General features: G+C 44.5%; 1 protein-coding gene across 7 annotated transcripts in view; it reads left to right on the forward strand.

The window, feature by feature from the left end:
* The window catches only part of LOC146869034 (RNA helicase MOV-10-like), a 488,182-nt gene that overhangs the window by 155,983 nt on the left and 310,789 nt on the right, over window positions 1-21,410 (forward strand). For 5 of the 7 annotated variants that reach the window (XM_085599844.1, XM_085645840.1, XM_085612042.1 and 2 more), the window contains one exon: window positions 20,814-20,976. The exons of the other annotated variants lie outside the window; for them this stretch is intronic. In XM_085599844.1, coding sequence (XP_085455970.1) covers window positions 20,814-20,976 — 163 coding nt within the window. The remainder of the gene's footprint in view (window positions 1-20,813; window positions 20,977-21,410) is intronic. 7 annotated transcript variants of the gene reach the window in all.

Here is a 21,410-nt window from a genome sequence, read left to right on the forward strand (position 1 = left end):
GGGATAGGATAGGAGAGATGTGGTCATGTGGAGAAACGTACAGCTCCAATCCCGAGGTCCTACCTCCCTGAGCTATTGCTTGGGTTTAGCCAGGCGTTGCAAACACAGCAACAGCTGAAAACTTTTAGTCTTCACTCCAGGTACACCAGCGAAAGAATAGAGACCTTTGGCAGCAATGTCCTCTTGTACCTTTCTCTACCAAGGGGTGGCTATTTGCAGAAACAGCCACCCTCCGGGAATTGCAGACCACGTGTATCCTCCAGTGAACAAGATTAGTGATGCCCTACCACCTAGCTCCAATGCGTTATGCTTGTATGCTGTGGGATAATGTATCCAAATCTCAATCCGCGTAATGCAGCCAATCTTGATCTCTATGCCTGATTCCTGGAGAGGCCTAGCAGGTCTAGTGAGATTCATAAAGCTTTGACCTCCCTGGATCTGGGTTTGATCTCCTCTGCAAACGATTGTGCGCTCATCTTCGCGGACTGAGATTGGTGCAGTATAGATATATAAAATACTTTATTTCTGTTCTTTTACAAACCATAAAAGTGCATATACAATTTAAAATACATGTCACAAGAAAAAAGTAAACACATTTCAGGTAAAGTGCCAAAAGTGAATAACTATACTTTCTTCCCCAAAATAGAGTCATTACTAAAGATGAGGACATAGTGCAAAATACACAGTGAATCATTACTGGTCCAGACAGTTCCTCAATTTGACAGTTAATTTTAAAAATTCCTTCATATGTAGGATACTGTCAATATGCAGGAGTTGTTAGTACATTAGTGCCGGTTTGATTTGTGTAAAATCAAGTTTTTTTAAAAGAGTTACCAAATGGCGCTTGCGTGGGAATTAAAAAAACTTATATAAAAATATAAAATGCAGCATGTCCTGCGGAGACTTTCTGTCGCAGCCGCAGGGTGCTGCCGCTTTATTAAAAATGTCTGTTTTTGGTCTGATCAACAGATGATGGAAGAGATTTAACCTGAACCTCGTCAGCAAAATTTTTCATGGGAGGTCAGTGAGCCGGTCAGGTACGGTTCTATAGTTTCACATGTTTTCAACATGGCAAATTTCCTCACACTTTGTTTCTGGAGCTCCACACCTTCCTTCCGGGTCCTCCTATCCATAAGGAAGGCCCGTTTAATGAGCTCCAAGTCCCCTTTTACAATTTTACTCTGGTATTCAAACAGTTCTGGACGGCCAAGCCTAGCAAAGTTGGATTTCAGATATTTTATCCAAGGGGTACACGTTACCTTATCCTGACCCAGAAAATCCCTCACTATCAAATGCGTTCGTGGTATATCCTGATTCAACCATAATTTAAGCCAACAGGTCAAGGGACGTAAAGAGAACATGTCACTTAAATACTGAGTCCTTAGCTCTTCATGTACGACAAGGTTAGACGTGCCTGCAGGGATACATAGAAGACGCTTAAAAAAAGAGTTATCAGCAATCTGCAGTTGCCCGCCACCAACACACCCCCAAATTTCACTGCCATAAATTGCAGTTGCCACTGACTTTGCATTATACAGTTTTAACATGGCACAAATGGGTTTTTTCCCCAATTTGGCAGCAAAATTAAAAATAGAAGCATTAACCCTCACAAATTCTCCTTTCTTTTTTGCAAGGTGAGGGGCCCAATTAAGTTTGGTATCAAAGAGGACCCCAAGGTAAGAGAACGTTTTTGTTAAGGGGATTATAGCTTCATCGATTTTAAATGTGAAAGTCCTCCTTGGTTGCTGACCTACTTGCTTGACAAATGATTTGGAATTGTTAACTAAAAGATCTCTATCTGTCATGAACAATTTAAAAGCATCTAGGAGAGATTGAAGTCCCTTCTCAGTTCTCGAAATTAAAACTGCATCATCTGCGTACAGAAGTATAGGAATTCCCCGCCTACCGACTCTAGGACAGTCAGCCGGGACATTCTGTAGCACGCTATCTAGCTCATTAATATAAAAATTAAAAAGGAAGGGGGCCAAGATACATCCCTGACGAACGCCCTTTCTAATACTTAAGTTATTTGTTACACTCAGATCTTGGGAGTATCTCACGTTCGCTCTGGTGTTATGTAGATCAGCCAAAAAATCAACCACACCACTGTCTACCCCCTTCTCCCTCATGGACTGCCACAGCTTTCCCCTGTTTACACAGTCGAAAGCTGAGGACAAATCCATGAAGGCGAGATGGATGGTACCCCTTTGAACTACAGTGTACTTACTTAATATTAAAAAGAGGTTAAGGCATTGTTGTAGAGCGACCTCTACAAAATCCATACTGAGAAATGGACATGATGTTTTTTGCCTCTGCCTAGTCAGAGAGTCGCTGCAATAGAATTCTTCCTACAATTGTAACCATAGAGTCTATTAGTGAAATGGGTCTATAACAATGTGGACTACCTTTGTCCCCCTTCTTAAAAACCGGGACAATTGTAGAAACACCCCATGATTGCGGGCACCCATCTTTCACAGCAGCATTAAAAACAGACTCTAATATGGGTGCCCAAAAGTTAGGCTCGGACTTTTAGAAGTCCGGAGGGATCCCATCAGGCCCTGGTGCTTTACCAGCTGTTAGACCCACAATGCCCTCAATAACTTCACCTCTATTAAAGCTAATATTTTCACCACTGACAGAGAAGGCAGAGCTAAGAGACTCGTCCATCAAGCAACAGTACAATTTCTTACAGTGTGCTTCCCAGTCCTCCTTAGGAATATGGCATTCTAAGCAGTCACCAGGCTCCTGGACCAAAAAAGGTTTCCTCATCACTGCCCAGAATCTAGTGCTACACTGCAGAGTAGAGGGATCCAGAATCTCGCTCCATGCCTCTTCCCTAAGGAAATCCTTGTGTCGGGCGATAGAAGTTTTATATATCTTGCGACATAGCTGAACTTCTGCCTTTATCCTTGGTTTGGCTGCCAGTACTATTCTTAAATTTGTAGCAGCTTTTGAGCAATCATGATTAAACCATTTAGGTCCCTTGATCTCCAACTTCTTTGCTGGAGTTGACAGCAGCTTTGAAACCTTATCCGCTAAACTTTGGAAAGCATTAAGGACATTGTGTGGCTGTGCACCTTCTTGCGTACAAACCGTAATCTCATCTGCACAGGTGACTTTAATCTCTTTGTACAGCAAATCTGGGGTGATCTTGGACCATCTTAAACGACGTCTCCCATCTGTCGTACTCCCCCCTACCTGAAGAGAGATTCATTCCTTCTTTGTCTAACCACGGGCCCCTCAAGTGTACAGTGAGTGGGTTGTGATCACTGAACTCACTGGCTTCAATAGTAAAGAAACCCACAAAGGACTGCATTGATGATGTTAATAATACATAATCAATGAAGGTTCCCCTCCCATGACCCTTAAAGGTCGGTATCTCAAAATGCATAGTAGGTTCAGTCAATGCCATTGTCGCCGTTAAGTCCAGATCATTAAGCATATCATTTAAGTGTTCCTCCTCAGTTATATGTTCAAAATGAAAATCCGCGGATCGTGGACAGTTCAGATCTGTGATACTTTTAAAGAGAGGGTCCCCGCAGGGATGAACATTAAAATCTCCCATAATCAGAAGATTATGGGCACAGTCCTTCATAGAACTACTGATGAAAACATTCAATGCTGCTATCTGGCTAGGAGCTGAGTAGAAATTAATAGCATTATAAAAATTAACCACACCGGCCATACAGTTTTCCCCCGTTAAAACTAGACCGATAATTCCAGTATTGCTTGTTGAGACTCTACGTACTTTACAGGATAATGCAACCGAGATGAATGTAACCAATCCCCCTTTGGGCCTGCCCCTAATAGTTGCTATTGCAGGGACATAATAAGCCTTGTGCCCTTCGAGAAAATGGTTACAGTCAATAGACCAAGTCTCCTGCAAGCAGATGATTTGGTACTGCTTAATGTACCTAATCCAATTGCAATCCTCCATCTTAGTGCCCAGACCCGCAATGTTCCATGAGATTACATTATTCTGACTCATTTTTGCCCGGATTGTCTCTGCGCATCCCACTTCCTCCAATCTCCCATTATCCTGTCCCACAAATTCCTCACGTCAATCGCATGACTCTAGATCTGAGAGAGTATCAAATCTATTCTGCGTTACAAGATTGAGCCCTTTCCCACACTGATTACCAACATTGTACAAATATGCTCCATTAGGGGTCGGTGGCTGAATAGGAGTGAATGGTCGAAATGACCCAGAATTCAGTGTGTCTTTAATCAGATGGGTATAGAAGTAACCAAGTGGGCGTACACATATACTATTCACGTTATAAACTAAGGATGCCGCTCTTAATAAAACTGTGGCAACATGTTGGGGATGCTTACAATTAACAATAATACAGTCTCCATTTGCTGATTTTCTGGATGTTCTAATCCAGTTCACCCTCCTTGTTGACAATATTTGGTCAGCAACTGTGACTGGAAACCCACAGTTTTTATTCAACCATGATACTGTTCTATTTTTTAATGAATCATGGGGTTCCTCATGGGCCTGATGAGGATGACACTCAATGGGGGGGACATTTGTAAGAACAACCACATAAGGTGCGCAATCAGGAGGGAGGTTAGCTTAGCGGTTTTTCTTTGCATACCTGGGAGCTGGCGTTCCCTCAAGATCTACTGTGGCCTTTTTATTCTGAGTGGTTGGAGGGATAGACTCAAGTGGGGCTGGCTCAATTACAGATGTTGGTTGGATGGTTTGCTGTAAGTTTGCTCTACCAGCTCCCTGCCCCTCAGCAACTGATCTCTTGTCCACCACCTTAGATCTTCCTGCCGCTGCTGAGGCCAGGTGTGTTGCTAGCAGCCCACCCAATCTCTCAACTTCTAGTGCCACTGTATCTATTTTAGATATCAGGGGTTTCATCGGCTCTATGATTTTTGCCTCTATCTTTGCTTCTAAGGAATGAGTTAAAAGGGCAAGTTGCTCCGTATTTATGTTTAGATTTGTGCCAACCACACTTATACCTTCCTGTCGATCAGTTATAGTCACAGCGCTAATCGAGACAGAATGGCCTTTTTCAGCTCTTTTTTTGCTATTCTTCCCCCCACGTTTAGTTTGTGCCTTTCTGCATAGTCTCACTGGCCTTGGGGAGGGTGGTAGCTCTTCTTCTTCTGCTGATTCGTTAATTATGTCAGGTAGGACATCATTTAAATCAGCATGGACCTGTGCTTCAGCCGTAATGGTGTCCCTATTGCCCCCCTCCAGGATATCAATTACAGCCTGGTCCATCGGTGGGAAAGGCACCTCTTCGTGTGGAACAGGATGATCTCCTCGACCTAATGAGGCCCTTCACTCATTATTAATTTGGATCACCTTTTTAACCAGGTAGTTGTCCATGGTTCCTAGCCCAGATACACTTTTGTCGGTCTTAGACTTAGACATGGTCCAACTTGCCTATATGCCACAATACAACGCGAATAACCAAAATAGGTAAACACAGGCACTTTACTCTAGTGACAAAATATAAGAGACTCACTTAGTTTATAAATTCTTTGAGACGGAGCCAAGGTCCATGGCCCAGCCCAGCCACCTCTGGCCTCTGAGGGCCCGCCCTTTGCCCGGGCTTCGCCCGGCGTCCTGCTTGCGTCCCGTGACGCGGGGGCCGCGCGGTTTAAATGCGCCACCTGGCGCTCTTCTGGTGTCACAGGGGCGCGCCGTCGCTTAGCCTACCGGTAAGTGTAGTCCCGGGGCGGCGGCGTGAGTGGTTCGGGCACTGGTGACTCTTGGCGATGTCGGCCTTCACTTGTGCTGCCCCCGAGATACTGCCGCTGACCCGGACTCTCCCGCGTCCTGCAATGTCCAGGTAAAAGCACCCCCGCTCCTGCCGGGGGCCGCTCTGTTTAAATGCGCCACCTGGCGCTCTTCTGGTGTCACAGGGGCGCGCCGCCGCTTAGCCTAATGCTCAAAACAACCCGCTCCCTTTGTCTCCTCAGACAATTTCTCATTCCATCCACTCATTATTTCTATCTCCTTTTTTCCCCTCTCCTCCTTCTCTGGTCGCTTTCTCTTTACCCTCCCCTTCATTTCTCTCTCTTTTGAAGCCTCTGTATGCCTTCAGTAGATAACCTGGGGGAGTTGGGGAAAGTGACAAATGCACCCAGTGACTTTCAAAACCGGCCTCCAAGGGCTGCAGCCCACTGAGGAAAGGCCCGGTGGAGTAAAAAGCCTTTCTGCCCTAGTATGTCATTTTCACCTCGTGGTTAGTGGGTGCTAGAGAAACAAGCATTTGCAATGCATTTGGTCTCGCCTTTAGGACCTTATATGTAGTTAGCTATGCAGCACGATGCTGAAACATCTACTATTCTTTAAGATGGAGGGAATGTAAGCACCAAACGGCGTGACACGCCAGGTATGGGAACACATGGAGAGAAATATTGCCTTTCAGCGGGAAATGGTATAGTCCAAAGCTCTGTCAGGGCCTTCGGTGGTCATAGCACTGAAAATACAAGATTTGAAAAAAATATTATTGTCTACGGGTGCTCGTGGAAGATGATTTCTGTGGACTGGAATCTAGAGAATGCGAACGTGATTCTAGAATTTTACTAACCTCTGCTGGTCGTTTTCTATCAAGAAAGTTAAAAAGAGGCAGTTGCCAGAAAAATTAAAAAAAGAAAGTCCCTCAGCCAGACCCCCCCCCCCCCCCGGATATTGCGGCATGGATTAGCAAATTTAGCGGCACAAATATGGAAATTTAGCGGCATTTTTGCGGCACTTTATTTTACTCATAATCATTCATTTTCAGCCTGAAGCCAATGGAGACTGTTTTAGCAGAGTATTCCACTTGTAATAGGCATGTTTAAAGGATCTGCCGCTCTACGGAAGCACAGCTCCAGTCCTAACCTTGTGGGAGTGTGCTGTATTTCTCCCTGGGATGTTCTAGTGCCCATGCATGCATCGTGTCGGGGCACCGCTGCCTCTGGATCGGAGAGGCAGTACACCTCTTCCTCAGGCACCCTCTTTTGCAAATGTTTTAACTAGTGCTATGGGGGCCCTCAACCATGAGATCAGTAATGTTGAGGAAAGCCTAGGGGTCACCAAACAGGTTTTGCTGGCAGATAAGCAGGCTCTACCAGCATCAGACTTCGCCGGCCCCAGTACTGAATCAAGCAACCTGAGTGGATTAAATACATCTGGGTCCTCTTGATGGAGGAGAGTTAATCCTTGTATTACACATGAACTTGTAACTATTAATTCAGATCCAGTTAATTCTGTGAAGCCTTTGACTGACTTTTCTCAGCTCACACCCAGGGAAAAGTAAAAAAGGACTCTTTGCGTACTGTTCACCGTAAGGATAAAGTGCTTCCCAATCCACTTGGCAGTTCAGTGTATACCACTACTGCTGTAGTGAATTTGGAGATTAGGTCAATTTCAGCATCACAAACTCTGTACATACCCAGCACTCAAGAGACTATTTGACTAATTCACGGGTAAACTAAAAGCAATTGAGTGTGCCATTTTGACTTGCCCACCTCTGATCACCTACCCACGTCAATTTGAAGAATTGAGGGTGCCACTGATGCCCCCCAATCTTGTGGGACCATACAGCACCTTGATTCAGATAGCTGTATTTCCAAGGAAACTAATACTGTAACATTTGTCCCTCAAGCTAATTCTGCTAGTCTTCCTGTACTGTCTTTCTGACTCTGGATGTACAGACTGCACTGTCACCGTGGGCTGTTCCCATCTGAAATGGCTGCTGCAGATTTGGAACCATGTTAGGCAGCGATTGCGTGTTATTAATTCATATATACAGAAAGAAGGGAGAGGCAATGCTATAATGACCAAAGAGTTAATCTCTGAGCATGTCATAAAAAGCAACATTAATTTCGAATATATCCTACCCCAAGATCCACAAGTACTTGCTAACACAAGCCTGCGCTGCAATGTAACGCAGCTCCGTGTTTACGCTTCCTGCTTCGAATGCTCGATGGCTTAATGGCTTCTGAATGAATCACAGCTCACAACCCCCTCAGCTGAGACTCGTCTGGCCGGCCCTCTTGAAAGTGGTGTAAAGGACTCAACCATATCACGGATGCCTTTTTGCAGACACATGCCATAAATAACCGTGGCAAATGCAAGCACCAATGATGTGCAAAACAAGAGTACGTGTCCGTGGGCATGCTGCACACCAGGCCTGTAGTAATCTAATGTTTGCATGCAAGCCTGGTGTGCTAAAACCGGCTATTAAAAGATTCCTTCAATGTTGCATTCACCAGGGCAGCAATGGTTTTATTGTGCCAGTCAGCAAGAATAAGTGTATTTCGGACCTATCAATCCCCTCAACGTGGAGTGTGCGTGCAAATGAAGGATTTTATGCCTGCTTCGGTGTGTGCGTACAACTGTGCAGAGACGCAACTAGAGCCAAATTGTTTTTGGGGGGGGGCGCTAATTCCTACACCAATAGGCAGAGTGGAGGTGCAGGGGGCTGTAAGAAGGGGTGAAAACAGAACAAAGCCTAGTTAACAAGTGAATGGTCTTTTAAAGACCTGTAAAGTACTCGGGTGCGGCTGCCTTAAGACGGTCGCCAGCCCGGAAAGCTGTCTCAGCCCGGACTGACACACACGACGGGGGAGGGAAGGGGCTGAAGCCCTTTGAATCTGTCACTGTGGGTAAAACATACATACCTGCCCCCGCATCCATGTATCGACGGCTTTTCAATTTCCCTCTGGATTCACAAATCTACATCTTTAAGATGAAATTCGTATGGACCTTCAGCGTTTTGGCGCATTTTCTAATTTTCGCTGGCAGTTTTGTAAAAATTGCTTCATTTTTACAAAACTGCCGATTTCGCGTTTTTTTTGCAAATCGCGAAATCCTGGAGGGTCTGCTCAGCAGAAAGCAATTCTGGTATTTTACTGACCTCTGCTGGTTATTTTCTATCAAGACAGTTAAATAGAGGCAGTTGAACAAAAAAGAAAGTCCCTAAGCGGAAGCAGAAAAGTCCTAGGGCTGATCTCCAGAGCCCACAAAGAACATACACATATAAGTTATACTAAAGTATATATACTAAAGTATATACTGAAGTATATACAAGAGGTCTTGAATGCTCGACCTAAAAACTGGGCCATGTCTGTTTTGTTAGAAACTGTCGGGAAGTTTGAACAGTCTTTAAAACCTGGGAGTGTACGGGCAAAACCGGGACGTCTAGTCACCCCACTTCAATGATTGTCAGCCAAGTCGGACTGGCTGGATTGGTACCTCAATAGCTCCTTAAACAAAGGAACATTTATAATTTTCAGATTCTAAGATATGGGACCAATTTATACCCACAAAGTATCTGGTCAAGGAATACTATTTTAGTAGACCTACTTTTTCTCTTCAAATAGTTATTTACTACTCATATTGGTTACTATGCTAGTGTGCACTTGTTTAGGTGACTTGGCAAGAAACCCCTTCAAGAATTTTTACTTTCATATCCGATCAACATCACCTCAACGTTTCTTGTAAGGGAACTGAATTAATTTATCAGTGGTCAACAATGCACTCTGTTGGTAATCCGGCTGTCCTTCTAAAATAAATAAATACATCATCTAGACCAAAGACCTTCAGAAGACCTGGCTCTTCCAACAGTAGCAGCTTCCCCCTCCCCCCCTAGCGCCTTGAGACCCTCGCGGGTTTGTAGTGCGCTTTACAAATGCCATGATTGATTGATCCATAGCTTTTTGCCCTCATTGGCACCCTGAGAGCAGTACCTGCCGACTTTGCTAAATTTCAACATTTTAACTCCGTTTTAAAATATGTGCAGAATGTTTAACTTTCCTAAAAATATTCCAGGTGGTGAGTTGGATTATAAATAAGCCCTCCAAACTTGCACTTTCTCACAAATCTGCGGACTGCAGGTAGAATAGTAAACTTCGCTTTAGCACCTGAAAGATTCCAGGTTGATGGAATCCTGGATCGTAACTGACTACTGATGCTCCAGGGTGTTTATCTCCCCTTTTTGCACCCACCTTGTCCTAAGGAGTGAGACCTGAAGGCTCACTATTCCGTGGAGAAACAGTGGTACTGCAGTACAACTCCATCTTAAACCATCCCAGCCCTATGCAATCTGCTTTGTGCTCAGCCTCAAAGACGATGGTCTAGCCAGCTGCAACTGTTCCTATTGATGCTGGACTCCACTCACATGTACACACTCTCAACATGTCAATCAGAGCAACCAATCAGACGCCGCTCCACCTATTATGTGACTGAAAGTGTCCTGTATGAGACACAGGACAAGATGTCAGCTGTGCACGCACCTTGACTGCAAGTCTAATATGCTAGTAATTGCCACAACATTGCTGTTGTGAATTGTTTTGCTACTTCTGGGCGCAAAATATGTTCAATGCAAAAAACCTCATGTCAATTTGCTGTTCTATACTGCTTGTTGTCAGCCTTACATTATTTTTACCAAACCTAACGGTATTGAAATTGTTAACCTCATACGGACAAAGGTTGGGGAAGAGTGGGGTATGGAAAGGACACATAGGTGTAGTATACTGACTCTTCCACCTCAGATAAATGAAAGGATGAGGCAGAACGAAACATCACTTGCAAGTTCTCTACAGACCCACGTGGCAAGGTCCTCAGACCCACTGGCTAGCTCACCAGTGAAATTCACAGGTGAATATGCACAATTAATTAATTTTGTATGTAACTATGTGGATTTATGTAACGTCAAGGTTTCGCAAAGCAATACAACGATGTACAAGTGAAGGCAAGAGTTGAAAAAATACAGTTTTGAATGACTCTCCGGAGACATTGTTCATCTTATATAGCACCCAGCAAAGTATGATCCAAAGATTTTTTAAAGAGTTTTATATAGCGCAAACTTGACCCGAAGATATCAGGTATCAGAGCGCTCATGAGCACCGGTTTTGTTACACATGGACAGATTCATTTTTGTTGGGCACGGGGAGATTAAGTGATTTGCCCAGAATCACAGGATGTTGAGCGTCGTTGCCGAGACTCGAACCCGGTTCCCCAGCTTGAAGTCCACCGCTCTAGCCCAGGTAACATGTTGCAAAATCTGGTTTAAAATGATTGCACCACGTCAAAGCTGTGCAAATATACAAATCTTTGTATATTTTTCTAAAGGCAGCCTTCCGTTATACCAATTAAAAATTTGCAACATGTTGAACTTAAGTAAGTCCGAAGGGATAAATAAATAATGCATTCAAACAGATGTCAGGTTTATTTTGGCCTTGTTTATGGATTCATGAATCAGTTTTTGAAGTTCTGTTGAGCACCGCTGAAAAACAGATCCCTCTCTAGCCATTTGCACCTTACACAGGTAAAGCAGGGACTAGAGAAACAGAGAGAGAGGATATCCCACTGTTTTTTAAGACAAGGCTGCACACAAAAGAGACATATAAAAGAGTTTTGTTTCTAAAAAACACAGATGTAATGTTGTTGTGATTAATGCCTGTCTAAACACCGCGGTGTATGCATGTGTTAAGGTGTCACACTCCTGAAGGGGTGTGCGTGAAGCAGTCAAGTTTCAAGTTTCAAAAGACCTTTATTCGAATTTGTTAAAATTCATAAAAGTACCGACACATCAAAAAACATATACATACACATAATACAAAACAGTTAAATAATTTACATTTCATAGTAACAAAGCAATTCGTACAAAGGTTAAACAGTAAATTCCATTAACTTATGAGGTTTTAGCAGTAGTATTTTTTGACTAGATCTGATTACAAGGACTTTCCATAGTCTTGCGTGCACGTATGGCTAGTCTTAGGAAAGTGCTAGTGCGAAATGTCAGTTCATCATTGTCCAGGGTGAGCAGCAGCATGTAGGATTCCTGAAGTGTAAGAGGTCTGAGCTTTCTAAAATATGGGGTTAAAAGCCATTTGGTATATCTCACATAATATTTACAGAAAAACAGAAAGTGCAAATCATCTTGAGTGCTTGTACCGTCACAGGGGCAGGGGGTAAGGACAGTATGGTGTTGATACCCCAGAGGAAAAGAGAGCAGAAATTTAACAGTTCCTGCCCTTAGACGAAACAGTAGAGATCGTTCCCAATTTGACATAGGCAGTGATTGGTAGGGTGGCATGATTTGCATACAGAGACCATTACCAATGTATTTTTTGACCCCTGATTTCTGTAGTTCAATTCCAAGCCGTTCATTACGATAAAGTGCATAGAGTGCCTTTTGAACCTCATGTTTGTCCTTTGGTTCAATAGCCGTTGGCTCAGTAAACAAAATACCTCTTCCAATTTCATTAAATGTTTTAAAAACGTCTTTGAACCAGGGGATCTGTATGCCATTATCACTATTGAGGCAGTCCCTAATGATGTTTTGCGTAAGGGCAGCAGCCTCATTCCTCCAGATTCTAATCCAGAAGAGTGCTGGTCTTGCTTTAATAAAGTCGTTTATGAATGGGAGGTTAAGTTCGTTATGACAGATGAAATTGGAAGAGGAAATTGGTGCTCCCAGCAATTTCCTGCAAAAACGGTTTTCCTCTCTTTGAATACCAATGCTGCTGGCCGATCCCCAAACTTCGGCTCCATATGTAGCAACAGGGGAACACTGTAATTTAAAAATTTGAACAATAGCTTTAGTGGCGCCGATTTTCTTAGGGCGTGGGAGACTCAGGACGGAGTTGTTGGCTTTCGAGAACTTGCTCGTGGCGTGGGCCACATGCCCACTCCAGGAGCCGTTCGCAGCGAAAACCAGCCCCAGATAAGGGAACTTATGGACAGATTCGAGTTTATCTGTTCCAATTTGAATAGTGCCGAGTTTCCTTTTGCCCGGCCCACAAGACATAATAAAAGACTTTTTAAAATTAACTTTCAAATCCAGTCCCTCCATAAAATTTACAAAACTATGTACAAGCAGACGTAAGGCGTTTGGTGTGCGTGCCAAAAGGACAGCGTCGTCTGCATATAAAAGTACGGGCAAGGGATTTCCTAAAATGATTGGGACATCGGGGGTAGCTTTCTTTAAACAGTTGGACAAGCCATTAATATAAATGATAAACAGCAGGGGTGCTAAGACGCACCCCTGTCTCACCCCCCTCCCTATCTTAATGGCTCCCGATACCTCTCCGCCCACACCAATACGTACCCGAGCTTTCAAGTCAGTATGGAGATAGGCTAAGAATCTAACAAGAGTGGCATCGAGACCATTTGACAGGAGAGTTAACCATAGCTTGGATCTATTCACAAGATCGAATGCGGATGAAAGATCCATAAAAGCTAGGTAAGCGGGGGATGAGCGAGCAATGCAATATTTATCTATTATCAATTTTAAGTTTAGGCATTGCTCGACTGTTCCTACCCCACTCCTAAACCCCATCTGGCAGGGGTCTAAAAAGTCAGAATCAGATGCCCATACCAGTACCCTATTATAAATTATTCGTCCTAGTATTTTTAAAGTATTGTCCAGGAGGGAGATGGGACGATAGTTTACTGGGTCAGATCTGTCTCCCTTTTTATAAATGGGGACAATAATACTAGTAGCCCAGGTGGCAGGCATGGCTACATGAGGGAGACTATTAAAAATGTTTAGGAGTATTGGTGTCCAAAGATCAACGTTAAATTTAAGGATATCTATAGGGAGGCCGTCTGGCCCGGGCGCCTTGTTGCCTAGGCTCTCTTTGATAGCTTTCCTGACTTCTAAGTCCGAAATCTCTAAGCCTGCTGTTTGATTCAGTTTAGGGAGAGGTTGCTCATCAGAGGGGGCAGCATAAATATTAGAAAAATGGGTCTCCCAGGCTGTACTGGTTATGTTGCAACTAATTTTAGTAAGCTCTTTGCCCATTTCCCTCGTTCTCCTAACTGCCGTCCAAAATGGGCCGCTGCCGCCCAGATTGGCGCTGATAACCAGCTTATCCCAGTGATCGGAGAGCAAATTTGCCTTCCTTTTCGATGTTTTATCTTTATAGTTTTTCCTGGCGGCTCGAACGGCGTCCTTACACCTGGGATTGGCAGAGAGGGCCTTTCTTAACTCTCTATTGGCCACGGAGCAAGATGTATCAAACCACCGTGGCTCTTTGTGGTCAGTAGAGAGTGGGACTGACAGGAGAGTTTTTATATTGGTGCATAAAGCTTCAAAAGCAGTAATCAGTTCTTCATTATTTGTACTAGGGGAGGAGAGACATTTCAATAGATCCGGATATGCCTCCTGAATCGTATCTATAATTGCCCCGCAATCAATTCCTCTCCATTTAAGGCGAAGGCCATCAATTGAGGGTGTGATATCCCTAGCTCCATTTAAATTCATAAAAATCGGACTGGGTGCGAGGTTAAAAATAGCAAACAAAGGATTATGATCGCTGAAGGACGTTTGCACCACAGAAGATTTGATTAAACAGTCCGTTAACACAGGTGATGTAAAAATGTAATCGATAATTGAACCGTTATCCCTGCCCTTAAACGTAGGGGCGTAGGGAAAATTCATATCATACCCTACACTCATTACGTCAACAAGGTTAAAATCAGAGAGTATGCTAATCAGTTCCAAACCCCTGCGGTCATTACAGTGATCAAAGTTAGTGGATCCATAGTTATCTATAAGTTTCACATTAAAATCTCCCCCGATCAGAATACTGGTCTTAGTATCTACTGACATGGAACAATCAATTATATTTAAAACCTTAGACAAAGCAACAACATTTTTGTTCGGTACACCATTAAAATCATTGTTATAAAAATTGATTAAATAGATTATGGTCTTTGATTTCAATTTGTATTCCAGAATTTGAATGTTGGAATTAGCAAGGTTGTCTAACTTCAAAACATTAATTGTACCGCCTGCCAAAATTCTAATCCCCGTAAAGAGTCCACCCACCGCTCGGCCAAAGCTAGGTTTTAGAGATGTCAGGCTGAAACAGTGGTAGCCTTCGATATACAGGTTATCAACAGCCCAAGTCTCTTGGAACATGAGTATGTCTATGTCCTTAATTAGTTCGGTCCAAGCAGGGTCAGAGAGCTTGGATTCTAAGCCTGCGACATTCCAGCTTAGGATTGATAGGCCATGTTTGAACCCCTGGTTAATAAATGTGCACCTAGTATTCCCATTATCATAGATAGTTGGTTCGTTTGAAATGGTCGGAGTACTATCCGATAATATGATTTCTGGGGCTACTGTTTTAGCATGGAGTAATGCAAGTGAATTTATGATTGTAGCATCCTCTTGGTTACAAGCTTTAACATTCTTGCATGATTCATTATTAAGGGGTATGCTCAGTCAATCCTGTTCGTCTAATGATGATAGATAGTCGAACCGATTGAAAGTTGGGATATTGTACATTGGCCTGACTTGTGTCGTCTGTGCAAACTGGAATGAGTTAGGGGTTGGATAAGACCTATCCCTGTGGTTGCTCTGGCGCATAGTTGGGGCTTGAAAATGTTGTGGGTGGTTGGCGGTAAGGATTGGCATTAGAGGTTGTGGATGCCAATTGGGGTTGTTGGAAAAGGCGGCATTTAGGTTCTGGTTTTGGGCAAAAAAGGGTGATTTGACCCTTGCACCAAAATTCGTCTCTTGGTGTAAATTAATAGGGAAATTGTTGGGAGGGTTAGCCGTGGCTTGTTCTGGAGGTATCAGGTGTCGATAAAAATATCCTAAGGGAAGGAGCGTGGTGTTAAATTCCCATGGCGATGGTAAAGGGGCGTTGACTAATGTTTTCTCTGCCCAATGTGGTGTTCTAAAACTAATAATGACACAGTCACCCTCAAATTTTTTCCTAAGGGGTCCAATCCAGCCCACCCGCTGTGTGTTAATAATCTCCCTTGCACCATCAATCGGGTAATTGCAGTTAGTAATTAGCCAGTGCAGGGTTTTATTTTTGAGTGATATGGGATTTTCATCCTGATCCTCTCTTAGTTTAGTAACATTTACTAACACTAATACATATGCACCGCATTCCGGAGGAAGATTAATGCGAGCCGGAACTTGTCTGGGCGGTTTTGGGGTGGGTTGGGTCAAGATAGGATTGCTTGTAAAAGTTGAGGGGTGACCTGTGGTACTCGCAATTGGGAGTGTGGTATTCGCGGTGGTATTGGTGCCAGGATCCTTTCTTTTATCTGTGGATTTGCTATTAGTGTGTGGTATTGCTGTTTTTTGTTTAGTAATTGGGCCATTGGCCAGCGCAACAGGTACCACTTTATCTGCATTGTTTGGGGCGACTGGGGGTACTTGTAGGTTGGTTGTTTTGGGGCCTACTATATTGGTAGGGTTACTATTTTTTATGCTGATTGCAGGACCTCCCTCTAGGAAAATCTTAAGAGGGTTGCTCAATTCATCTAGCTGTTTTTCTAATCGAGCAAGCCTATTTTCGATTGGGGATAGATAAATGCTTAATAAATCCCCCAGTCTTTCCAACAGGGGGTCATATGCCTTGTCTATATTTCCGTTAGTGTTCGTTGTTCTGCCCTGCTGAACAGTTTCACTATCATCCCTCTGGGGTGTTACCGTAACCTTAGTCACGTTATGATTATTTCCAGGGACAAAGTTGGTATTTTTCCCAGGTTTCCTTTGTGCCCGGCCATATTTCCTGATCGTAGTTACCCGGGGCTTGGATGCGTGTAACTTCAGTTTTTGAACTGCCCCCTCACGCCTACCTCTAGCATGCCTGGTTTTATCAGCAGATTGTACTTTGGGAGAGGGGTTAATTAGTAACTCAGGCGTTTTTTCCAAGTCTGTGCTAGTGTCGGTATCTGTGTCTAACAGGGGAATTGAGGCTGAGAGGTTAACCTCGCTAGGAATGGTGTGTATGTCAGCACATACATCAAGTAAGGGTCTGATGTTATTAGGCATAATTTGTGCAGGTGTAATGGCGGTAGCAATGAGGCCAAGCGAGGAACGTTTGGCATGCGCCAAGTCTTGTGATACCCTGCGTTCTAGTAGGTTTATGCCCTGGTTGATGGCATCATTAGCCTTAGAAATAAAAACGTCAATGGGGCCAGTCACAGCGGCAGCAGTTTTGCTGCGGGTGCCTCTTGGGGCCATGCTGACAAATAATAGCCCCTGTTCTGCGATTTGGGTTGTTACGCAGGACTACAGATACAAGTGTCAATGTCACATAGCAAACATTATGGTTATAAGGCAGATAGTCCCGGAAATAATAACAGTACCCACAGTTCCCAAATGAGGAATGGCCAGTGGACCAATGAACAGTACCTTCAAGTTGTAACAAATAAGTGAATGAAAGGAGGTGGCCCCGTCCCGTCCTCCTCGTACCTCTGAGGACCTCAGAGGGCCCGCCCTTTGCCCGGGCTTAGCCCGGCGCCGCCCGCGCGCGTCCCGCGACGCGGAGGGAGTCTCTCCTTTTTGAGCGCCTCCGGGCGCGAAAGTAGGCGGATGTCCGGTGGTGGTGGCGCTAAGCCTGCTGGGAGCTGTAGTCTCCCCCAACTGCGGCCGTGAACTCCGTCGGCGGCAGGGGAGACCAACAGCGTGACCGTCCCAGGGAAGCTGCCAGGAACAGGTAAGGGTGTCTCTGCGCCAGTAATCCGCTTAGAAAGGTGCCCCCGCTCCACCGAGGGAGCCTCTCCTTTTTGAGCGCCTCCGGGCGCGAAAGTAGGCGGATGTCTGGTGGTGGTGGCGCTAAGCCTGCTGGGAGCTGTAGTCTCCCCCAACCGCGGCCGTGAACTCCGTCGGCGGCAGGGGAGACCAACAGCGTGACCGTCCCAGGGAAGCTGCCAGGAACAGGTAAGGGTGTCTCTGCGCCAGTAATCCGCTTAGAAAGGTGCCCCCGCTCCACCGAGGGAGCCCCCCCTTCTTGAGCGCCTCCGGGCGCGAAAGCAGGCGGATGTCCGGTGGTGGTGGCGCCAAGCCTGCTGGGAGCTGTAGTCTCCCCCAACTGCGGCCGTGAACTCCGTCGGCGGCAGGGGAGACCAACAGCGTGACCGTCCCAGGGAAGCCGCCAGGAACAGGCAAGGGTGTCTCCGCGCCAGCAATCCGCTTAGAAAGGTGCCCCCTTGAAGCAGTCTTCTGCAGATCCGGAGTGTGCGTGCGCTCAGCTGTCGCACCCAGAAGAGGTATCCATGAAATCCTCGTCGGCAGACGCAGGGTGTGCATGCGTTCAGGCACGACACTCAAAGACTGTGCATGAAGACCTCTGCTGCAGGCATGGAGTATGCGCGCACAAAGAAGGGAACGGGCCGCATGTGGCAAATAAATGGACCACTTATAAAAAGCCAATTTGAGTATGGCGCCGACGCACCGATTAAAGATTATTTACGCTCTCTTTAATGTTCGGAAGCTCAAACATCTGCGGGCTACAATAAAAACCACGTATATATATTTAAAAACAGCCTTGCCGCCTCCTGTGCCTTCTTGCAATTCCGGAGTTTCCGGCCTGACTCCTATATTCTGGCCTCATCTTTCACTGTCTTTCTTCACCTGTCGGAAGGAGGCGTCGGAGCCAGGAGAGCCGCGCACAATGACTCTAATAAACCAGTGAGACGCAAGTGCAAACAGAGGCATGCCGGTATAGCCAATCCGCCTCCCACGTCACAGAAAGGACTTGATAAGCAAGCATTGAGAATGCAATAGGACTCGCATTTACGGGAGACCTATTACACTAGAATCCGAAGTGCGGGTGGGAAGAAGGCAGGCACGGGAGCAGGGAGGGGGGCTGGTGTGGTCTGAGAAGTCACGGACTGTGGGAGGGGAGGGGGAACGCAGGGAAAGAAAAATACTGTTGGAAGTAAAGGGGCTGATAGCCGTGAAAGGATACAAATGACGAATGAGGAGGGACTAACAAGCCTCAAACCAATCGGAAGGCAGCATTTAACACAAAGCCAATGGGCAGAGAGTGGGCGGAGCTTCCACACTGAAGTATATACTGTATGCCTCGCAAAGCGATGGCAGAGCATTCGCGCGGCTACGCTAAGCGAGACCAAAAAAGTAAAGGATGAGGTCAGCCTATGATTTCACCAAGATGGGTAGACATTCTTTTTCATAATATTTCTTCATTATATTTTTTTTGTTGCTTGCCATTTCATTATTGGCCCTTTGCTCAGTCACCATTTCATCTTTGGCGAGTACTTAGCATATCCTGATTCACTTTAATGTTGGTCTATTATGTCCAAATATTAAACGAAGCAGGATACAGATAATAAAATATGTATGATATTGCATTCAATTAAAAGTAAATATTTAAAGAAAACGATTTCAAAACTTAAATACAGAGGAATTCGGCAGGCCCTTATCCTCTACCCACACTAAGTTCATAGATAATTAAGAACCGTGAGTGGCATTCATTTATTTGAAAAGAGCAACAATAGAAACAGCTAATTTGTATACAGTAACGGAATTAAAAGGAATATACTTAAGTTACATCGTTTCAAAGGCAATTAATTTGGGGAGAGCAAGGGACCTAAAACACAATATAAAACTACATTAAAATATTCTACAAATAAACAAAATAATGGGTTGCATTTAGCAGAAAAGAGTAAGAAAGGGAACATTAGGTAACTTACAGTGGGGAAAAATAAAATGAAAGGTTAGTCATTAGTTTCCAGGAAATAGCAAGAACGAGGAGATGGTGATTAGAAAAAAGCACCACTGAGGTGGCTGGAGAGCAGAAAAAGCAGTGAAAGAGTTGGCGTGTATCCGCTGAATGTCTTGGGCTGGTACGCGAGCAGATCCAATGATCTTCAAACGAGAGTGGGTTTTGCCAGTAAGGAATGTTCCCAGAATGTGTGCGGTGCTCTTCTGTTATTGTATGGCACCATGTCTAGGCTCCATTAAATGCATCTCTGGAAATTCATCCTCAGTGGCCACGTTGTCTGGTGCCATTGTGTGGCCTGTGTTTATTTATGAAAATAATATATAGGACTACTTCGATCTGCCACAAGATGAATGGACTAATCCGTCTCTGAAAACGGACCCATTTTATTTCTTGCTTCGTGCAATAATTCAGTTGGATGCTCATGCGCAATTCGAAAGGTACAACCTGTAAAGGGAAGTTGATGTTTGTCCAAATCGGCTTGAAAACTGTGTAATCCTGTTTTGGTGTAAGGACCAGTGGGAGAAATTGAGAGAGGTAATGTAAAATTGGAGTTTAGTCCAGCCAATGGCGACTTTTTCAGGGTTGCCATTGTAGGCTTCCATAAAAACATGTTGAAAGACATTTAGGCTGGGCATGGCTAGTGTAAAAATAGCAAAGGCATGCATGACTTACACATGCAAGGAAATTCTTGAAGTGAGGTTCACTTACTGTACTTTTGTTAATTTACTGACATTGTAGCGGATGCAAAGAAAATGTGCCCAGCTCCAGGAAATAAAGAGTTTCTACCTTTGCTAAGTATAAATGCATCTGTACCTTGGGGAGCAGAAATTCAGGAAATCATGAATGCGGTCGTAGGAGTTTTGGTGTTGTAATAGGTCTGACGTAAAGGGACTAGCCAGAACCTTTAAACACCCCCATTTGAACCACATCTTCAATCACACTAATAAAGGTAAAGCAAGCAAACCCTTCCAATCATCCATTCATCATTTCACCCTTTTATCAATCCGTTCATCCATCAATATATACACCAATCCTTTCTTCCATCAATGTTACTTTATTCTTCCCATCTGTCCATTCTTCATCCTTCACTTTCACATCCACACCCTTCCGTCATTGTATTCCCCATTGGTATTATTGATCGGCAGATCTGCAGATAGAAGGCTGGAATAAATCCTGTTTTAGTGGGACTCGCTTCACCAGCCCAACTGGCCCAGTGGGAGCCCCTGCTTAAACTGCCTCAGCCTGGACCAGGAGAGGCGTTCTCTTGTGCACTTTATTTCAGCCATGCCATCAAAGACACTGTCCCATGAGTGCTGACCGCTTGACCTAACCTGCATTCCCCGCTGTGCTTCCAGGTCATTGCTTGCGGCAGATCTGCAGTTTTCAAATTACAAGGGCCGCTTCCAGCTCCTGCTGCAGCTGGAGGAGATCCAGATGGAGGTGGACATCAGAAGATATGATCAAACGGACATGAGCATGGTCCAGGATCCGAGCAGCAGAAGGCTTCTCATTTTGTCTGTAAGAAAGTTTTTGCCTCTAGTGGGTGACGTTTTAAATATTCCCATCAGTTTGAATGTCATATTGGTATTGTCTTGAGGTCAAGCACATATTGAAGTCTTATTTTGTTGAATTCATATTCTGGGTATAGAAATAACCTACCTTGTTATGACGCGTCTCTGGAATAAATACGTTTGAAGCCTTTGGGATATCGAGTTCTAAGGGGAGACCTCTGTTCAGGTGAAGGAAGGCATTAAGCCAGCCTTACTTGCAAGACTTGGTTATAATATGAAGCCCCCTTTGTTCCATTTTATAGGTGTGTTTGAATTTCATGGGGGGAGAGGGTGGGAATGTTTACTTTGTACCATTTATTATATTTTAAGGTGGAACGCTTGCTGGTATTTACATAAACTAGCTGTGTGCCAAGAAAGGCAGGTGCACACCATTCTGTGTGT

This window comes from Triturus cristatus, chromosome 1_1 (genome assembly GCF_964204655.1).
Source record: "Triturus cristatus chromosome 1_1, aTriCri1.1, whole genome shotgun sequence".
NCBI lineage: Eukaryota > Metazoa > Chordata > Amphibia > Caudata > Salamandridae > Triturus > Triturus cristatus.